Raw genomic sequence first — 21,714 nt, forward strand, 5'->3', positions numbered from 1 at the left:
GTAGGATACATACAGGGGGCTGTTTACTGTGGCTCAGCTTACAGTGGCAGGAAAAGCTGACATAAAGGAATGGCCGAATAGATACCAAAATACCAGAAAAGTATGGGTTAGATCTATGTATTGACTTGAAGGGATGCCCATAATATTTTAAGTGGAAAAGAACACACTGTAAAGCAATATGTATAATATGATTTCATGGTTATTTTTAAAAAGAAACAGGCAAAATCTCTTATAGGTTATATAGGTAATATACTATGCATATACGTGTTATATTCACACACACTCTAAATAATAATGTATGTATAAATCGACGCCCATTACTTGGAAGCCTGATATTTAGAGAGGATTTCAAGAAGAATGAGTGAAAAAAAGAGAGAAAGAAGATTGATTCCTCATTAAATATTAACTTTTCTCCCTAAATCTTGGAGTGAAACTGCAGCCAATTGTTTCCGTGTCTGTGTACTCCTGGCTCACCACAGCCTGCCGCAGGGTCAGCGTGAAACAGTTCAGGAAGCAGAGTGCGTGATAACAACGCACAATTCAGCAGATGGTGCTTTGGGGGCCCGGGAAGCTTTGTACCAAATCACAGGCAGTGCCTGGCCACCCTCTCACCCCGCCAGCCCAAGCTGGTGTTTCCTGTTTGCTCCTAAAGCTGCACAAGGGGGACTAGGACCGAATGGAAATGCTAGGGGCAGGCACGCGCAGAGCGAGGTATCTGTAGGCCTCGCTGTATCAGAAGAGGGCAGAGGACCTGTAAAAAGAAACACATTTAGCTTGAGATGGAACATTTGTTTTCTGATGTTCGAAGGGCTGTGCTGTCAACAAGGGAACAACTTTAACATATAGCGCCTTAGAAATAAGATAGAGAGAAGAGGTTATGAGGAGGCAGATTTCAGCCCAGTGTAAGCAAAAACCTGCTAAGATTCCTTGACCTCTAATTTTCTCTCCTGTAAAATGAGAGGGATACCACATACTTTTAAAAGGGACATAGAGATGCTCTGAGGAACAGATGGGCAAACTGTAAGCCAGCAATGTGTCAACTGGAAAGCACATTACATGTACGTGGAGAGTTAAAAAAAACTCTGGGTGCTCGATCTGGCTGCACCCCCGATTAATCCAATCACAGCTTGGGGGTGGAGCTCAGGAAGTGGTCATTTCTAAACTCTTCTCAGGTCATCCCATTGGATAGTTCCATGGAGAACCACTGACCTAAAAGAATTACTAGTTGTATCCCAGGTGGTTGTGGGAAAAGTAGATTTGACCCCAGGGAGATCTGGGGTCCAATTTATAAAAATGCCCATTAATCGGTGAATTGGAGCAAATGGTTAGAGCTGACCAGCTCTGCAGTGAAATACAGACCATGTAGCCATTCCAGAGCGTGAGTGACCTTGAAGATGGTTTAAGGCAGTGGTTCTCAACCTTGGCTGCACATTAGAATCACCTGGGAATCTTCTCGGATGAGGCCCAGAGATCAGGATTTTAAAAAGATTCCCAGGTGATTCTAATGTGCAGCCAAGGTTGAGAACCACTGGTTTAAGGAATATTTGTCTCCTTACAGTCTCACCTCTTTCACCAAAAAAGACCCAAGATGGAAAGATAAGGGCAACACAACTGATGAAGCGAATGCTTGTGGGCATCAGCTGTGGGCTGATGTTACTGTAGATGACTTTATTATCCATGACCTTGTTCATAACCTGTAATTGACTGAACGCACTCATTAAATAATTAAAGCCTAGAGAGTGATTCTTAATTACAGGCCACAGAGTACCGCTCTTGCCCACTTCCCGCTTGTTCCAGTTCTATCAGGGACGGTTAGGTTGTCATGCCGGTGGCACTGAGCTGGGCAATGGTGGGGACACATAACAAGGATATGGAGGAGGGGAGAGGCGGTGGGCCACGCATAAAGAGACAGACAAACATAAGGCTCTTTACTTTCCTTCTCCCCGCTTCCCAGTGCTGGCTTCCCAAGAAAAGAAATCAAGGCTAAAAAACCCCAAACATGACTGCCTACGTCCACATGGGAGAAGAATGATTTCAAAGCAGCATTGCCAAAAAGATGATGAATTGTGATGAGTCAGCCGAGTGACTCAGCAGCTAACGAAGAGCTAACCTAGAGTGTTTGGGCGAGAGACGGGTGGTCCTGCTCGGGGCTGTGGCCAGTCCTCGCTGGTGTGGGCAGGCCCAGGGCTGAGCCGCTGGCTGCAAGAGGGGCAAGGTCCAGAAGGTCAAAGGGCAAGCAATGACAGGGCAGGGAGGTGAGGAATTGTGTGAGGGCTGAACCAGTGGACCTCTGTCGTTTACTTAGAACAGTCGTAATCCAGGGGTGCGTTTATGCGTTTCAAAATTCACACTTTTCCCCTTAAAATTAAATCTTCTGAGCCCTGTTTGCCTTGCAGCCGGAGTAATCAAGTCATCATTCCCAGGGGACCACAGTGTTGGCTGTGAATTATGTTATTTTCTCCTAGTCTCTTCTCCTCCTCCTCCCTTCCCCTACTTCAGCTGACTAAGGCAGATCTTCTTGCCTGTCCTCCAAAGTTCCACTTTTAAAAATATAATTATCACAAAGTTATGCCTCCTGTGCCAGATGCTGGGGGAGGCACAGAACAGACAAGTTACAAGAAGCGTGCTCAGAAACAATTCTTCTGACCTCAGGCACTGACACAGTGAGGAGGAGGCAGTGTCCAGAGAAAATGTAGCTGTTACTGATCATTAGACTTTTTTTTTCTTTTAAAGGAAAATAAATCCTCCAGGAAGAAATACTGCTCCAAATTTTCACTGGTTTTCTCTCTTCTTCTGGGCTGATGATCTTCTCACACTTGGCATTGTCTCAGGTGAGGGGGGAGGGAGGACCTTAGAGATGATCCAAAACAGATTCAGGACCACCCACCCCTGGTCCAGAAGGAACAGAACCCCTGAGGGCAAAATGACTGGTCCAAGGTCATCCGGCCCCTCAGTGCAGAGCTGAGATTATGGTCAGAATTCCATGTTCAGGTTCCTTCCTTCTTCCCAGGGCCAGAAGCTTTCTCCAGGTTCCCTCCTGAAGAGGGGTGGGATCCTAGTGGCCCCTAGACTTTGGGCAACCAGGGCCTGGGCCTCAAGCTGAACCTCCAGAATTACAAACAGGAAAACCAGCCCCTGACTATACAACTCTCCTTTGAACCCTTTCATCTCACAGGGTTTTCAAAGCCGGCCACTCACACGAGGCTGCCCACACCTGCCCAGCCCTCCCATCATCCCCCCATGAGTGAGAGATCCATCCTCCAGCCCCTTGACCTCTCTCCTGACACTCACTCATCCCCGCGGTCCGGAGGGGGTGGCTCTGCTTCTTCCCCAAGAAGTAGCCATATCTGAGGGGCTTCTGGGTGGGTCCCCCATCACACCCCTGGACAGAGAGTCCAGATAAAAGCTTCCTCCTGGAAGAAGGAACTTGGGGTGTGGGGAGACAAGTGAGCCCCTTGGGAAACAGGACTGGGGATTTTTGAGGCTCAGTGCAAGATGAAAATGTGGGGGCCCTTGTTCAGGGCTGCAGTGAGTGCACCAAACCAAGTGTGGGCTGCAGGGTCCCACTCCCGTGCAGCCCACCCTGCTCAGCTGGATCCCAAGTGGATGGGGACAATACTTGCTTCAAGGCCAGCGATCCAAGAGCCAGGAAGGCCCGGTTCCCCCAAATAAATGCTATGTTTATCCTTCTATACATATTTCTGCCTCCTCTTGGCCAGCCTGTCACTGGGATGGTTCGGGAAGTCAGTACTTCATGCTTTCTTCTCTAGCATAACACCCCTCCCCACCCTCCCACCCCACCCACCACCCATTATTTTTCTTCTTTTCTACCTAAACGAAACAAGAGGAGTGGCCGGTGTTCAATAGGAAAGATTAACATTCGATAGGGCTGCAGAACTGCGGTGTTTAATTTGGACTGGGAACAGCCAGGAGCGCAGTGGATACCAGGAACCCTGAGGAGAGGGGCGCTGTCCTCCAGCTCCGAGTCCCGGGGGAGCCGTGCCCGGCGCACCCCAGGGCCTGTCTCCCCTAGAGACTGCGCGGTCTTTCCCGGCGCCGCTGCGCCTCCCCGCGCCCCAGGCCGGGTGCTGCACCGGATCTCCTCACCCCCGCACCCGTGCACCCCCGCACCCCCTCCCGCGCCAGCTTCCAGAAAGCTCCCGTGCATTCCCCGGCATTCTTTGGGCGTGAGTCACGCAGGTTTGCAGCCAGCCCCGAAGGGGGTGTATACGAGGCAGAGCCCTATAAATACGGCGCCGCACGGTGCTTACCACGCCGCGTCGCCAGGAGGAGCGCACGGGCACCACTGACGGTGAGAGGTCCCCACCTCCCCTACCCCTGCGCAGAGCCTCTCCCGGGCTGAGGACCGATGGGCGGGCGGGATGGCAGGCAGGCGGCAGGGAGAGGACGGTCGCTGGTAGTCCTGGGGGTGTCAGAACAAATCGGTGGATGCAGCGGAGGGAGTCTGAGAAGATAGGCAGCCGGAGCCCTATCACCAGGCAGCGGGGCAGAAGGCCAGCTCGCTGGGGGCGGTGAACCGGCTGGGATTCGGCCCATTAGCTGCAACCACAATGGTGTGGGTAAGCAGGACAGGTGTAAGGAGCCTCTTTTTGCAAAGCTGGGGGAAACCGAGACCTGGAGAACCGACGTCTATTGCCCAAGGCCCAGGCTGATGAGCCGCAGCGTCTGCCTGCACCTGGGGCCTTTCTGCAGCATCTTCCCTGGAAAGGTACTATCTCTAGGGGTGTTGCCAGCTGGCGTGCGTGAGTCACCTTGTTTGCTTCAGAATTTTCTAGTTCTCCGGGTAGTGTGCTTATAAGTATGAGGTTTTGATTTAATTCTATGTTACAACCACACAAATCCTACTCTTTCTGCTTCCTAATGCGCCAGGGAACATCCGAGGAGAGTCACTCAACCCTGATCAGACGTCAGATGTCTGACTCAACCGGCTCATCTTATAGCTGATACTGCGAGGCCTAGAGAGGTGCAGGGCCTTCTCCAAAGGTAAACAGCAGGGAGGTGTCAGAATAGAGATTAGAACCAGAGCCACTTGACCTTCCAGAATTTCTGGACCTAATTTTTAAAAAGAGAAGCTGATTGTTATTAATATTTTTTTTAAAGAGAAAGATTAGGAATTTAAAGGTGCAGCTACAATAAAAGGATGCCCGTGACAGTGTTCATTGTAATAGTGGGGAATTACAATTTAAATGTCTAGTCTTGTGGGATAGCAACACAGAGCATATCAGAAAATGGACTCTATTATTATGCATCCACAAGCAGATTCCTACTTTTAAAGTCTAGTTGATCTAGTGAATGTAAAGAATCTGATTGTATGCAAATGCATGGGAAATAGAAGGAAAGATACCACAGAGGTAATATTTGCCTCTGGATGGTGTGAATTACAGGTGAATTATTTTCTTATTTTTCTTTTTCGGTTAAGTTTTCTGCCCTCGTGGAGGAAGTAGAGTAGGAGCTTGAGCCTTGGGCTTTAAACCCTGCGGTGTATAAGCTTTGCTTAGATTCCCAAGTCCTCCCCAGGCTCCCTCTGGGTGGGTAAGCCCCCCCCCCCCGCCCCCCCGGGGGAAAGGCTGCCAGGTAAGGGTGGGGAAAAGAGAGCTTTGGGGTGATTTGTCTAATCAGAGCAGTTGCCAGACAGGAGCCCAGGCCAGGAGATGAGAGGGGAGGTGCAAAAAGAGGGCAGGTGCGGCCCTGACCGGCTAGCTCTGTTGGTTAGAGCAGTGGTCAGCAAACTGCGGCTCTCGAGCCACACGCGGCTCTTTGGCCCCTTGAGTGTGGCTCTTCCTAAGTCTTAGGAGTACCCTAATTAAGTTAATAACAATGTACCTATCTATATAGTTTAAGTTTAAAAAATTTGGCTCTCAAAATAAATTTCAATCGTTGTACTGTTGATATTTGGCTCTGTTGACTAATGAGTTTGCCGACCACTGGTAGAGCATTATCCCCATACACCACAGTTCCAGGTTCGATTCCTGGTCAGGGCACGTACAAGAATCAACTGATGAATGTATAAATAAGTGGAGAGACAAATTGATGTTTCTCTCTCTCAAATCAATAAGTAAATTTTTTTTAAAAAGACAGAGAGGGCCGGTGGCCATGCAGCCACTGTTCTAGTGCTGTCCTGGGACTAGCGTTATCAATATCACCTGTACGCTTGTTAGAAAAGCAGATTCAGAATCAGTGTTATAACAAGACCCGCCCCCTGCTCTCCGGTGATTCATAGGTGCTCGAAAGTAGCAGGTCATTTCACTAAGGCAAAGCCACACAGTCAGGGAGGGACCACAGGTGGCCTCTGTGTGCCCACTTCTGTTCCTCTGCGCCTCTCCAAACTGCCACCTGCCCCCACTCCCCTGAGGGCCCTGCCAGTGCTCACACCTGGTCCTACATCAAATAGTGAAGTAGTCGGAACTCACTATGGTCCTCAAGACCTTGTGTTTACAGAACACATTCACATCTCTGAGGTCTATGTCAGGTCCATTTCACAGATGAAGAAACTGAGGCTCAGAGACTTAAGTGACTTGGTGTCAAGGAAAGAACACTGGACTAGGGGTTCAGGAGATCTGGGTTCTCATCTGGGGGTTGCCACGAGCTTGTTGGGGGCCTTGGGGAGCCCCATTCTTTCTCTGGAGCAGAGGGATTGAGCAGAAGACGGATCTCTTTCCTGGCTCTGAGGTGGATGACTCCCCATGAAGCCCAGACCCTGTACTGGCTGCTGGGTTTCTGGACTCCTCATCCAGTGCTCTTGCCTTTCGTCACCCTCCCTCCCCTTTCTTCAGGGCCCAAGGCCATGTTTTCTGGACTTCTCGGAAGTCATTGCTACCAGGGGCCTCGCCTGGAATGGTATATTTTGCTGGCTTTCTCGCTCTGGCGTGACAAAGGCTCTGTCCCTGCTTCAGGCGTTTCAGGCCTCAGTGAGCAGCTAGGGCAGAGCGTGTTAGGCCCGGACCTGCCTGCAGGCCTGACATTGTGCCCTGGCCCAGCCGCCCACCTGTCTTGGGGAAAGGCGAGGACCCACTCTTCCCTCCGTGACGCTCATGTGCTTTGTGCAGCTGGTTGGGGAACCACCATCGGCTGCCCTACTAATTACTTTCCTGGAGAGGCTGGCCTTAGGAATGTTCCGCCACGCATCCCAGACGGGCCTGCTGAGTTGAGAGCAGCTTTTGGATGTGCACAACTTCAGGAAGGGGGCACCCCACTCCCCATTCTGTTGTGGGAAATGGGTGCGTTCAGATAAGCAGTTGGTGGGGGGTAGGTTACAGGGGGGAGGGGTGTCTGCTTATGCAACAACTTCAGCTTCTGGAAAAGGGTGTATTATGTAAGACTGGCTGTCCCCAGGCCCAGGGCAGCCGGCCCAGAGTGGTGGCAGGAGCACCTTGGCAGGGCACCCTGCTGTGGATTAGAGGGATGAGGCCATGTGAAAGGGACCTGGCAGAGCGGAGGCCATGTCCTCGCAGAGGGACTGCTCCTGGGGAGGCATCAGGGCCCCAGCACCCCTTCATCCCAGTGTTAAGCCTTTGACGTTGCCCTTCCCTATCTACTTCCTGAAGACAGTTTTCTTTCCTTCCTGGCTCCACTCTTTGTTTATACCCACACTGGGGATGACAAATGGATTTATTCTCCTGTGCCAACCCAAAGGGTTGGCCATCGGTGCCTCAGACACTTGAAACCAGTTTTAGGTGGTGCTCAGGCGCAGTGGGGAGACGTGCTGTGATTGGTTGATGATGCCTGCTGGGGCAGGATTAGTGATGCCCTTGGGCGGTGGGGCTCTGGGAGGCAGGCCCCCCTCGATGGAGGGACAGGAGTGATCCAAAAGCGGTGTTTTCAGGGTTTGTTTAATATGAGCAGGTACCCTCAGAGAGACCCCTTTCTGGGTGCAGAAAGTGCGTGCGTCTTGCTCAGGCATATTTAGCTACTATGCAGGAGGTAGGGAGGAAGGCCTGGACCTGAGCCCAGGGCGCTGACTCCAGAACTCTGGTTTCTTTCGTATTGGGCTGCTGTCTTGCGGTTCCTCCCTGTACCCCCTGCCTCCACTTTCTTTTGAAAATGTCCATTGTCAAGTCTGATATTTTCTCCCCACTTCCCCGGGGGTAGGAATGAAGCAATGCCAGTTGAGAGAGGGTAGCTAATGGCCAGGCCTCTGCGGGGCTCCTGGGAAGCCGCTGCAGGCGGCAGGCCGGGCCAGAAACCAGCAGGCTGTCTAGCCGTTACCATGACAGTCTCCTGTTCTCCACAAACAGAGGCGTGCTGGGAGTCCAGAATCGGAGGCAAGATGAAGACTCTGCTGCTCTTGGTGGGGCTGCTGATGACCTGGGAGAATGGGCAGGTGCTGGGCGCCCCGGCCGTCTCACAGAGAGAGCTCCAGGGTGAGTAGACCAGAGGCCTCCCCGCCACCCTCCCCCTTGCACACTCCTTCCCTGTCAGGGCCCCAAGGGTTAAAGGCCACTTTATCCTGTGCATGAAGTCAGGTTTGCTGGGCCCTGCCCCTCTCTGAGCCTCTTCCCCCGGCCACCTGGCCCAGGCTCTTTGTGGCCAGGTTGGCTTCCAGGCATTTTCAGGTGTATCGCCGGCCTCTTCTGGCTGCTGGGTCTCATTCGCCGGTTCCATTTCCAGTCTGTACAGCCCGGTACCCACACCTCCTCTGTGAAGGTCCATAAAGCCTGGACCATTTGAGTCTTTGGGGAGCTCCCGTTTTTGAGTTTCGTAGCATTTAGTACATGTATCTCCACCTTCCCACCCAGGAACCTATGCTCCGTATTCTCTGCTCATAGGGAAGGAGAATTATGGCTTAAAGTGAAGCTGTCATCCTTCAGAGCCCAGCTGGTGGTCCCCTCTTCTCCTAAAACCCATCCTCCCTCCAGCCCACTCTCATCCTCCTAGCCGAGCGGCCCTCTGGGTAGTAGTTACAAACCTCAGCCTTGAGATCAGACCTGGATATGAGTCTGGCCCTGCCGCTCCCCTGCTGTGTCAGCCTGGGCAGGTATCATGACCTCACTGTGCAGTGCGGACGAGGAGAGGGCCGGGGGGTTAAGGGACACCCACATGAGGTGTCTGGCTCAGCGCTTGCCCCATGGAGACGATGTCACCATGCATTTGTCACATGGTGTTATGTCTTGGTCACAGTCTCCCCGAGGAACAGTGGTATGAATTCATCTTTGGGTCTCTATCACTATGAATTGGAGAAAAGAAGTTCAGATGTTTGGTGAAACTGAATTCCAGAAAGACTTGTATCCAAGAGAATAACATTTCCCATTTCGATGTGTAAGCGCTTACTCTTCCAGGATTTCTTTTTTCTTCTGCGGCTGGGCAGGCTCGGCGTGCAGCCCAAAGGGAGTTCGTGCCTCTGTCCCTCCTCTGGGGTGAGCCTGCCTCGAGTATGGGGCGCGGCTACAGTGTTTGGACAGGTTCAAGCCTTGGACTGAGGAGAGGGCACAGTCCTCTCCTTGCCACATGCAAGTCCCAGCTGGAGGGCAGAGCCTTCCCAGCACAATTAGCCAACAGCTATAGTTGTGAGCTTGAACCTATAGTCCAGCAGTTCTCAACCTGTGGGTCGCGACCCCTTTGACGGTCGAACGACCCTTTCACAGGGGTCCCCTAAGACCATCCTGCATATCAGATATTTACATGACGATTCATCACAGTAGCAACATTACAGTTATGAAGTAGCAACGAAAATAATTTTATGGTTGGGTCGCAACATGAGGAACTGTATTTAAAGGGCCAGAAGGTTGAGAACCACTGCTATAGTCCGAACACGTGGCCCCACGTGCCTGTGTGATAGAGTTCAGGTGCGTGTAAGTTGAGTAGGGTTGAAACCAACGAGAATGTTGTTAACATCTTGATCGTGCCCCTACTTTGCCTCGTGGCATCTGCTATAAAATAAAGACACGGCTTGTGGGCGCTGGCGCTGTCTCCTCATCGGGGAAGCAGCGTCGCACCGAGACCCAGCTTTCATTCTCATGTCTGTTTTTTCCAAGCCTTTCACCACCCCCACTCAGGGTCACTGAACCAAGCTGAGCTGGCACGGCACATCAGGCGTCCTAGGGCTGAGTATGCCATGGCCGTGCCAGCTCCCCACACCCGAGGGTTTGTGTTTGTGAACAGTTGGTGCCCTGGATTCCGGGACTCTGGGTCCACAGTGAGCCCCGTGATGGGAACCTGAGTCAGGGAAAGCTGGGGCCCAAAGGCTGCCTGCCAGGGGGTTCCCAGCCTGGAAGCCCCTGCACCCACTGCCTTTCTGACCATTCCAGCTGGTTCCAGGCTTATATCCCCCAGCGCCATCTCTTCCTCTGGCCTCATTCTACTTCCCCGCCCTTCTCTTGCAGAAATGTCCACCGAGGGGAGTAAGTACGTTAATAAGGAAATTAAAAATGCCTTCAAGGAGGTGAAACACATCAAGTCTCTAATAGACCACACCAATGATGAGCGCAAATCACTGCTCATCAGCTTGGAAGAAGCCAAGAAGAAGAAAGAGGTGAGGAAGAGCCCGGCGACCGAGGCCCTGCTTTGACGCCCCCTGCTGGAAGGGGGCAGGGAGGGGTCCTGGCTTCTCCTGGGGTGTCCTGCTGGGTTGCCACGTTGGCCCTCTGTCTTTCCAGGGCTGTGTCACCTGACACTGGGACTGTGGTTAAGAAATAGGGAAGGTTTATTTGCTTTTGAAAGCTTAAAAGGGTGAGATCTTGGATCTGCTTTTATTACCAGCCTGGCTCAGGGCCTGATACCCAGATTCACTTCAATAGATTTTTCCAAGCCCTGACTATGGGCACGCTCCAAGGTAGGCTTTGGATAGGGTCTGTCATGGGGCAGGAGGGGGAAGGCGCCCTACTTTCAGAAAGCTTATCTAGAAGGGGCGATACCTTGGGATTAAGGCAGGCACACACTGTGTTGACTCAGTGTCTTTCTAGAGTTCTGGACTACTTCATAAAAGAAACAGCTAAGTCCAATAGTGAACTTAGTAGCTCTAGGCTGCGCTTAATGATTCAACAAAACTAAAACACTATAATTCAATGAACAATTTATTTAAAAAAAAATCAAGAGTCTTCTCCAGGGTATCCTAAAAACCTCCTCCCATTGCCATCCTACCCCTAATGAAGGAGACGCTAAGATGGGGCCACCTGCCACCTTCATGATCCATAATGCATACTAAAAGCATTTTAAAGGCTCTGGAAAGTTCTGCAGTAGAGAATCCTATGTAGGAAAAACCAGGGTGGGGGGCAAGAGGAGAATGGGGGACATCTGTGATAGTGTCAACAATTTTAAAAAAAGAAGAAAAACCTATGTAACTTCATTCAGCCCAGTGTTTTTCCAATCAAGTTAAACAGGAAGCCCATTTTTATTTTTCTTGACAGCTTTTAGCACCATTTCATGGGAGCCACTTAAGGAAATGCTAGCCCAGATGCAGCTCTCACTTTCTTTGAGATTTTATGTCCCTCCTCGGCCTCGGTGTTCATTCTCACCATTCTATGAGAATCCGCACGTCGCTCATGTGGGAGGGACGAGTCTCATTCTCGAATTTTTGGGGTTAATGTTGGAGTTTGATATTTGACAATCCAGATTTTATAATAAAGCTCATCAAGTTTGGAAAAAGGATTCCATTTACTTCTTTTTTTTAAAAAAATATATTTTATTGATTTTTTACAGAGAGGAAGGGAGAGGGATAGAGAGTTAGAAACATCAATGAGAGAGAAGCATTGATCAGCTGCCTCCTGCACACCTCCTACTGGGGGTGTGCCCGCAACCAAGGTACATGCCCTTGACTGGAATCGAACCTGGGACCTTTCAGTCCGCAGGCCGACGCTCTATCCACTGAGCCAAACCGGTTAGGGCCCATTTACTTCTTAGTTGAAGACTATGTGAACCGGAAAGAAAGGAGGTGACCAGCAGAGCTGATGCTTGTGAATAGGCTCAGTGGAAGGTGGCTTTCCCCAGCACAGAGCAGGGAACGCCTCCTGGTTAGACCTTCAGAGAGCCTTCATGCTCTACTTCATTCTTCTTTGAAGAGTAGCACGCTCATTCATCAAGATTTTAATATAGAAAAGCAGAGGAGGAAAAGATTTTCTGTAATCCTTATACTTAAGGACAATGCACTGTTAACATTTGGTCTGTTTCTTACTATTTATTTCCCTCTATGCTTTTTTGACAAATCAGGAATTTCTAACATGAAAAATGCTTATTATACTACTAAAACTTAACATAAACATCCCTTGGAGTGCTGTACTTATCCTTCGTATGTCCCACAATTTGCTTAACTTGTCCCCTAGTTTTACATCTGAATTAATTCTAGGTTGTTGGTTGTTTTGTTTATTTGTTTTTTGCCATAAACACATATGGAAACAAAGATCTTTAGGCATAAGGATTTTTCCTTTATTGCAGGAATTCCTTGGCATAGATTCATATAAAACTCTGGGGTCAGATGACAGGGGCACATTAGAGAGTTAGGGGGATTGTGCTGACTTGGACTTTGAAAGCTGGCCTATTCTGGTTGCATGCCAGGGGCCATGGTCCCAACAGAAACTAAGATCCAGGGAGCCTCCAGGAGCTTTGGATGATGACCTTTAGACACCAGAAGTTGAGCATAGAAAGTGAAGTATAAGTGAGAGGCAAATCCTGGGGTAGAGACTCTAAGTGTGTATCAGAGAAGGAGATGTCCACACGGGGTCTACTGGCCGGGGAGGACTAAGGAACAGTTGGGTTTTGAAGATGAAAGGATCTTTAAAGCTAGGTGGGCAAGGAATTCCAGGTGGGCAAAAGAGGGCACACGGGAGCCAGAGCTGGGGTGGAAATGAGCACACCGTGTGCCCAGACGTGGGAAGGCCGCCTGGGTGGAGGGCCCAGCATCCCTGTGCGTGCTGGGGGAGGGTGCAGCCTGTGCGTTCTGCGTGGCTAACCTGGCTTTGTGTCCCGCTGTAGGATGCCCTAACTGATACCAAGGATACTGAAATGAAGCTGAAGGCGTCCCAGGAAGTGTGCAATGATACCATGCTGTCCCTCTGGGAGGAGTGTAAGCCCTGTCTGAAGCAGACCTGCATGAAGTTCTACGCGCGCGTCTGCAGGAGCAGCTCAGGGCTGGTTGGCCGCCAGGTGAAACGGGGAATCGCTGTGGAGTGCGGCCTAGGCTCTGAGTGGGGAATGAGGAGAACCTGGTGAAACATGCTTCTGTTATTCTACACCCAATTCCAACGTGTGCGAGTTCTCCCACACCAGCTGGGTGTCCTATAATTCAACTCAATTCTGATACTATCTACCTGGAGATAGCCTCAGATCCCACAGGTTAAGGACTCAGTCCCACAAGGCTGTCCCACACCCCCTTCAGGTGCTAATCACATGTCCAGGTTGTCACCCGTGCTTCTGACTGTGGAGCTATAGATTGGAGGTTTCAACAACCCCCTCCTTAATTGATTTGCTAGAGTGGCTCATGGAACTCAGAGAAACATTTCACTTCTTAGATTACAGGTTTATTATAAAAGGAACAGCCAAAATGGAAGAGATGCATAGAGCAGGGGAAAGGGGCGGTAGCTCCCACGCTCTCTCCAGGTGCACCCCTCTCTCCACATCTCTGTGTTCAACAACCCCACACACTCTGGGAACTTGTCCTTTGGGGTTTCATGGAGGCTTCATTAACATCAGCAACATTGGCCATTGGAGATTGATTCAACCTCCAGCTCCGCTCCCCTCCCCAGAAATCAGAGTGTAGGACTTCAAGTTTCAAGCTTCTAATCAAGGTTCCCTTCCCCAGCCTTCATCCTTAAGAGTGTTTTCTAAAAGTCACCTCATTAAAATCATAAAAGATACCCTTATTGTTCTCATCATAGGAAATTCACAGGGTTTTAGGAGCTCTTTGTTAGAAAGGGTCAAAGACCAAATAAATATTTTTCTTATTATAATTAAAGTACCACAGCTTCATTTCACAGATGCAATTGATTAGTTCTGGCTGCATTTGCGCCCAGGGTGCCATTATCAATTGGTAAAGTCTGCGATAAGTGCAGAAATACAGTCATGAAAAGCACCTGTGCCAGGTATTTGCCACCTCTTAGAAGACTCTTATCCAGCAGTTATTAGCTGGATTACATAAATCACGTCATGGTAATGCATAGCCCTGTGTCCACTTAGATGGAAGGAATTAAGGATTTTTAGTACATTAATGTGGATTCCATCCTTCCCTGTGAACCTCATTAATCGGGACTCAAATTTTGCTACTCACTGAAGACATACCAATTGGTCTTTGGCTGAGCAGGGGTGGGGATCATTAGTGGCTAAAGAAAACCACAGATAGTCTCAAGTGATGAGCCTTGTGACTCTAGAGCAGCGGTTCTCAACCTGTGGGTTGCGACCCCTTTGGGGGTCGAACGACCCTTTCACAGCGGTTGCCTAAGACCAGCGGAAAACACATATTTTCGATGGTCTTAGGAACTGAGACACCGCTCCTCTATCCGTCTTCAGGAGGGTCCGCCCACATGCGGATACGCCCACATATGACTACCCGGCCTATTAAAGGGTCGTGGCATTAGGAAGGTTGAGAACCACTGCTCTAGGGCCTCATGGGTCTTCCTAAACTCTGCTCTGTTGGGATGGGTAGATTGGAAGGGCACTGGCCTGACAGTTCAGAAACCAGGGAGCCAGTCTCAGGGGGGCCTTCAGCCACATGCAGTGAGGAGGAGCTGGGCCTGGCCCGTCTCAACAAGAGGGAGGTGCAAGAGGTTGAGATCCTCGTGAGCTTCTCCTCACTGTTCCCCATTCTGCCTACCGCAGCTGGAGGAATTCCTGAACCAGAGCTCTCCCTTCTACTTCTGGATGAACGGTGACCGCATCGACTCCCTACTGGAGAATGACCGGCAGCAGACCCACATACTGGACACCATGGAGGACGGATTCGAAAAGATGTCCAGTATTATGGATGAACTTTTCCACAACAGTTTCTTCAACCGGGAAGCCCTGGATCCCTACCGCTTTCCACCCTTCGGCTCATCCCCAAGGAGGCCTCTCTTCTTCACTCCCAAGACCCGCTTTGCCCGAAACTTAATGCCTTTCCCCATGTTTGGAATCCCAAACTTCCAGGACATGTTCCGGCCCCTCTTTGACATGATGCACCAGGCTCAGCAGACCATGGATAGCCAACTCCAGGAACCTCTCTTCGAGTTTCCAATGGTGGAATTCCCGGAAGGTTAGAAAGATGTCTCCTTCCTCCTAAGAAGGGATGGGAACAACAACTTGTTGAAAAACCCATTAGATGCTAAGAACTTGGTATGTGTCATCTTGATTTCCCCCCCAGCACCCCTAAAAGGTGATATTAACCCCATTTAAAGAGGAGAAAACAGCGACAGAGAGATGGAGGATTGTATCCAAAGTTTTGCAGCTGGTAAAATGGGACCCGGTCAAATCTAGCTCTGCAGGACTTGGAGTTTACCGTGCCCCTTCCAGCAACTGTTGGGCATCGGATTGACTCCTGCCTATAGAGAACCAGACCCCTTTCTCTTGGGAACCCAGGTGGTTGTCTGTGGATGCCATGTATATATTGGTGACAAATTATTTAGTCTTAAGAAAGCTGTTCATGGCTATAACCTTAGGGTCTGGTAGAGAATGGGCACATAATTAATATTTTTTGAATGAATGAAGTCTAATATGGACATGAAAAGCCAATACTTTCAGAAATGACTTCCTTCATTGAACCAATAGATATTGGTTGGCCAACACCATCTCCTAAAGGCTATAGTTTGACTGGCACCAGGTTTGGCTTCAAATGATGTGGAAATAGAAGAGGGTATTGAATCGAACCAGTATCTACTGCATATCCATAATGGGGGGAGTTCTGTGTTATAAGGAGTCTGAAAGGAGGATCCCATTCTGGCCTTCAAGGGGCTTGCTGACTCGCTAGGGGGAGAGAAATGAGTCAGTTAAACACAGAGCAAGATGGGTTATGATGCCAAAGAGAAGTACAAATAGGGGAGTATCGAGGCAGGAGAGGGCTCATCGAGGGAGATGGTGGCAGGGGAGGCCATACCTAGCTGGGGGAACCCTGGGAACTACCTCCTTGTCCTTCTGCAGGGATCCCTGATCAGAGGCTTGTATCTGCAGGTCAATTCCAACCTGCTCTGCCTGCAGAACCAGCTCAAAGGGCCAAGCAGTAGTGTCGAAGGGGTCAGGGACATTGGGGCGGCCCATCACTGTATTGCTCTGCATGGTCCTTCAGCATGACTCCCTCTTCCCCTGTGTGTCTCCAGAAAGCAACGATAACCGCACCATATGCAAGGAGATACGTCACAACTCTACGGGGTGCCTGAAGATGAAGGACCAGTGTGCCAAGTGCCAGGAGATCTTGTCAGTGGGTAAGTCTGGGAGCCTTGCACCTGGTACCTCAGTGGGGCTGCCTTTATTGGTCAGATGATGGGAGTTCGAGTTTCAGCTCTGCTGCCTTCTGGCTGTGGCACCAGGGGAGGTTGTTTGCCTTCTTCCGCGTGGGCCCCTATCTGTAGACAAGGGTTAGGATGCAGAGTTGCCCCCGAAATCAGGAATTGGATAATATACTATTATATAAAGTGCCCACCAAGTCATCCAGCACATGGCCAACAGGAGGTCGTGGGAGGGGCTGTTATGCTTTTTTGAAAAGCCATCATCTTTGATTTCCCCATCATTCTTTTCCCAAGGGCCAAGCATAGTAGACATCCTGGTTTTTCCTGCAGACGGTGACATTTTAAATAGTATGTTTTCGGTTTAGAAAAACCGAACAGTGCCAGGTACTGTTCTAAACACTTTGCAAACCGTTACTAATTTCCTCCAAATGAGCCTGAGTTGGGTACAATGAATGTCCCTATCTTACAGAGGTAGAAACTCAGTCAAAGAAAGGTTAAGTAACTCCCCAAAATTACAGGACACCCCATGTGGGGGACCTAGGTGTTTGGATGTGCTCTTAACCAGCACTTTGGGGTCTGTCTTCAGCACCCCTGGGTCAATGACGGTGGTCCCTCAGACACCCCTGGGCCAATGATAGTGGTCCCTTAGCCACTCTTGGGCCAATGATAGTGGTCCCATTGCCTCTGGTGGGTTGATCTCTGAGGCAAAGGAAATCGTTCCCCTCGGCTTTGTCAGATCTGGACAGTGGCTAGTTTCTTCCTGCTTTGAGATAACAGCTCTAAAAGCATCTAGAAACTTTTTGGCCCGCAATAGTCTGTGCTCAGCAAGAGTTAATGGTTTCCTTTGTAAATAAAGGATCAATGTGGTAGCCTTGCTCTTATTTAATATGTGTGTGTTTGCCAGGGCAGGCCTTCAGAGTCTGGTTAAATATTCTAGCCCCATTCCTGTCATTTTAGAAGCCACTGCAAAAATAAATACAAGTGTCATAGGAAACTGATGGATGAATACCCACGCCTCTTGGCCTGTTCCCATACGATATCATTGTTAGAATAGCATAAATGACATGGTACCTCACCACCAGAAAGTTAGTCATGTTAAGGCCAGAAGGAAAGACACACAGCTGCCTAGGCTCAGGTTGGCGCCCCTGGCACTGACCTTCATGGTCACTGATCACAGCTTACCTACACAGCCACCGTCTTTTCTACACCGAGGAACACACGATGGCCTCTTATTTAAGGTTCTTGCAAATACGTAAGCAGGCATTGCCCAGGAAATCCAGACTGGGATTTCTCAACTTCTTCACTATTAACATTTTAGTCCAGATCATTCTTTGTCATTGGGGGCTGTCTTGTGCCCTGTAGGAGGTTTAGCAGCGTCCCTGGCCTCTAACCACTAGATGCCAGTAGCTACCCCCCTCCTGTCAGTCCCCACCCTCTCTAGACTGAGTCGCTGTTCTCAATGACTTTTCTGATTTTTAAATTATTTCCTGGTAAAAAGAGTTAAGGTTATTCATTATCTATCTTCTCCAACCTGGCTTCTTGTTCGTAATTCTGTTTCTTGCCCCGCCTAACATTTACTTTATTGTAATACCAATGATTACATTCAATACAATAATTTGATGAAAAGGATTACATATAATCATTTAATAGAAATGATTGCCATTCTTTAGTGTGAAAAGATCTCCTTCCCCCTGACTCGTTTGGTTTTGATGTGCTTCCCTTGGAATACTTTTTTAAAATGTAGGGAAAGAAAAAAAGAGTAGTTTTTAGAGATATCGGGGAGTTGCCAACTCTTATCAATCTGGCACCCTGCAGTGTGCACTCGCTCAGGCACCAAAAAGAATGAACTCTATCTTCCCTGCTCCACCGGTGAACTTGGTGACCAGCCACGTGGGTGGGTGGGAAGCCAGGACCCCAGCCACCAGCTGCTCTTCTGCTAAATGAAGTCTTGGGGCAGAATTTCTAACTCTGCAGCTACGGCCAAAGGACAAGCTTGGAGAATTTTCTAGACTACAGACTCCCAATAGGAAGAGGCTAAATTTAAGAGTTAAAACCCCGGGTTCAATTCTGGTCCCACAGATTGTTTATTCTATAACTTCAGGCAAGTGTGGGTCTCCATTTCATTTTTGGTAAAAAATAAAAATTCATTATTGGTGGCTCTTAGAATACACCTGATTGTTACAGATAACGGACATCCAAAGCACTTATGTGGTATCTGGTACGTGGTGGGTGCCACACAAACGGTAGCTCCACGTGACTCCCCCCCCCCCCCACCCCCCACCCCCCCAGTCTCCGGAAATGATTCATTAGGGGACGGGGACAGCAGAGTGGCCCTAGATCTGAGCACCCGGAGCACTGAGGTCCGGGCTTCGCCAAGTGTGGTCAGCTGTGCTCGCCCCCAGCCTCCAGCGATGTCAGTAAGCACACGGTGTAGTCCAGCTGACAGTTTTCCAGGACGAGGCTTTCTCAATGGAGGAAGCCACCTGCTAAGCTACATTCGGGGGCGACCTCTTCATGTTGTCACGGGCTGATGACAGACGGTTTGGGGACCGGCAACCGGCTCTGCTTCATGAACTGATTTCCATCCCATTTCTTCCCTGTTTGACTTTCCCTTCACGTGGCGGCCTGTTGTGTTTTCCGTCTCTGTCTCGTCTTGGGGCAGACTGCTCGGGCAGCAACCCAGCGCAGAACCTGCTGCGAGAGGAGCTGAACAGCTCCCTGGAGCTGGCGGAGAAGTTAGCCAGGCAGTACGACGAGCTGCTGCGGTCCTACCAGCAGAAGATGCTCAACACCTCCGCTCTGCTCAAGCAGCTCAACGAGCAGTTCAACTGGGTGTCCCAGCTGGCCAACCTCACCCAGAGGGAGGACCAGTACTCCCTCCACGTCACCACGGTGAGTCTCTCCGACAGCTGGGACCCAAGGTGCGGCCGGGAGAGGATGATGTGGGCCTCCCTGGGGGTGAAACGGGATGAGGACTTATGCTTTCCATTGAGTGTTTGTCCTGCGGCCGGAAACATACGACCTTTATGTGCATCATTGCCTGGGAGCCTCATCGCCCAGAGGTGCAATGTCATGACCCCGTTTTATGGATGAGGAGAGTGAGAGAGGTTCGAGAGCTTGGTCAAGGCCAGATGACTGACAGGTGCCTCACCTGGGTGACGGAGACTGTCTGCTTGGCTGGGACCCTGTGCTCTTTCCATGAAGCCACCCCTCCTGCCCGGTGCTGTGTGGGCTGGGAGCTCATGAATTGGGGCAGCCTCCTGTGTCCATGATGAAAAGCTCCCCTCCAGCCCTGGGAACCTTTCTATTTTCTTTTTTAAAATATATTTTTATTGATTTCAGAGAGGAAGGGAGAAGGAGAGAGAAAGAGAGAGAAAAATATCAACGATGGGAGAGAATCATTGATCGGCTGCCTCCTGCACGCCTCCTACTGGGGATCGAGCCCGCAACCCGAGCATGTGCCCTTGACCGGAATCAAACCCGGGACCCTTCGGTCTGCAGGCCAACACTCTATCCATTGAGCCAAACCAGCCAGAGCTCTAGTTTCTTTCCCTGATTCCTTTTCTACCTCAGCCAGGCCAGTGGCTGCCCGAAGGAAACACGGTGGCTTGGAAATCATCTTCCACTCCGTGGGGCTCCCCCCGGCTGGTCCTTTGTGGTGCCATTTACATCTGCCAAGTGCCTCTGGACAGCAGCATTGCTTCCCAGTGAGGTGTACACGTGTCCAGATTAGTCAGAAGCAAAGGCGTCACCGGTCCAGATTTAGGCCTGACTTTTGTTGCAAAACGAGTGGGGTTTGGCGGGCGTCTCAGCCCTTCTCCCACCCTCCCTCCGCCCAGGTGGCTTCCCGCGGCTCCGACTCCAGCGTTCCTTCCGGCTTCACGAAGGTGATTCTGACGCTCTTTGATTCCGACCCCATCACCGTGACTGTCCCAGAAGAAGTCTCCATGCACAATCCTAAATTTATGGAGACGGTGGCCGAGAAAGCTCTGCAGGAATACCGCCAGAGTACCCGGTGAGTGTGCAGGTCTTAGCTACGGTCCTTCCGGGCCCCCCAGGTCCCTGGGAGCCAAAAAACGGCCGAGTACCCAGTCTGGGAACGACGGCCAGAGTCCCGACAGGAGGTCAGGAAACCACCGGGACCCCTGGTTTTCCTCCGGAGGGTGTTCTTTCTTGTTTGGTAAGAATTTGAATGTTGGTGAATACGGAGCCCTCACTTTCTCCCCCGCCTCCATTTTATTTTTTTTCAGGGAGAAATGAAATGTGAAGGTTGCTTTTCCAGGTATGGGGGTGTCTGAATCCTGTTGCCCCTGAGAGGACCCCCAGGCCCCCAGAGGAGAACTCTGCATGTCACCAAGTGACCAGACCCCAGCCTCGGGCCCTCCTGACCCCGCCCAGCCTCTCCTCCCTCCGGACCCTGCACTCTAATGCCTGCTCTTGCTGATGGGGGAGGGACTTCCCCGCATGCCACTAACTCAATAAAGCTGCCTGTATGCTCTGGAGTGTCCTCTTCTTTTGCTGTTGTTGTTTTTTTTTTCCTATCCTCCCACACACCTTCATTTTGTTAGAGAAAATAAAAAAGAGGAAGAAATAGAAAAGAAAAATCAGTGGCTAAAATAGTATGGGGGTATCATAGAGCTGAGAATAAAAGGAGTGTGATGATAAAGTTGACCCAATGGAAGGATTCCTTTATATATATAATATATAATCTCCTATCCAATAAAACAGTAATATGCAAATTAACCACCACTCCACCACTCTTGTCACAAAGATGGCGGCAGCCACTGAGCTGGAGCGAGCAGGAAGCTTGGGTTGCCCCAGGCGATGGAGGAAGCCAAGCTTCCCACCTGCCCTGGCCATCACTGGGCTACGCTCAAGGCTACAAAGTTTCAATCATAGTAGATAAATAAATCCCAGAAAAGAAAAAAAAAGTCTGGGAGCTTGGGTCGCCAGGGGGTGTGGCCAGCCTGAAAACAGCCCTCAGCCCCTCACCCAGGCTAGCCAGGCACCCCAGTGGGGACCTCCACCCTGAAGGGGGTGTGGCTGGCCTGAAAACGGCCCTCAGCCCCTCACCCAGGCTGGCCAGGCACCCCAGTGGGACCACCACCCTGATCCAGGACACCCTTTAGGGCAAACCAGCCGGCCCCTACCCATGCATCAGGCCTCTATCCTATATAATAAAAGGGTAGTATGCAAATGGACCCTAACAGCAGAACCACTGGGAATGACTGGTCACTATGACACACACTAACCACCAGGGGGCAGACGCTCAATGCAGGAGATACCCCCTGGTGGTCAGTGCTCTCCCACAGGGGGAGCTCTGCTCAGCCACAAGCCAGGCTGAAGGCTGCCA

At 50.4% G+C, this 21,714-nt stretch overlaps 1 protein-coding gene across 2 annotated transcripts; it reads left to right on the top strand.

The window, feature by feature from the left end:
- The first annotated feature begins 4,204 nt into the window (after positions 1–4,204).
- CLU (clusterin) lies at positions 4,205–20,863 on the top strand. Of its 2 annotated transcripts, none has more exons than XM_070415574.1 (9): positions 4,205–4,312; positions 8,256–8,381; positions 10,341–10,489; positions 12,925–13,095; positions 14,764–15,175; positions 16,233–16,337; positions 19,024–19,253; positions 20,201–20,376; positions 20,612–20,863. In XM_070415574.1, exons 2-9 carry the CDS (start codon positions 8,288–8,290, stop codon positions 20,619–20,621), a joined length of 1,347 nt encoding a protein of 448 aa, XP_070271675.1. In that variant the 5' UTR covers positions 4,205–4,312; positions 8,256–8,287; the 3' UTR covers positions 20,622–20,863. The 2 variants fall into 2 exon arrangements, with proteins under 2 accessions (XP_070271675.1, XP_070271676.1); XM_070415575.1 differs by lacking the exon at positions 4,205–4,312 and adding an exon at positions 4,932–5,004.
- Positions 20,864–21,714: the final 851 nt, after the last annotated feature.

The sequence above is a fragment of the Myotis yumanensis genome, unplaced genomic scaffold (genome assembly GCF_028538775.1).
Source record: "Myotis yumanensis isolate MYYU_CA2020_CCGP unplaced genomic scaffold, mMyoYum1.0.hap1 SCAF_5, whole genome shotgun sequence".
Taxonomy (NCBI): Eukaryota; Metazoa; Chordata; class Mammalia; order Chiroptera; family Vespertilionidae; genus Myotis; species Myotis yumanensis.

Bases quoted from the DNA above. Each gene is read 5' to 3' on its own strand.
- CLU (XM_070415574.1), top strand. From the start codon at position 8,288: ATGAAGACTCTGCTGCTCTTGGTGGGGCTGCTGATGACCTGGGAGAAT. The intron at 16,338-19,023 runs GTAAGTCTGGGA...GTCTTGGGGCAG, and splicing joins CCAGGAGATCTTGTCAGTGG to ACTGCTCGGGCAGCAACCCA. The intron at 19,254-20,200 runs GTGAGTCTCTCC...CCCTCCGCCCAG, and splicing joins ACTCCCTCCACGTCACCACG to GTGGCTTCCCGCGGCTCCGA.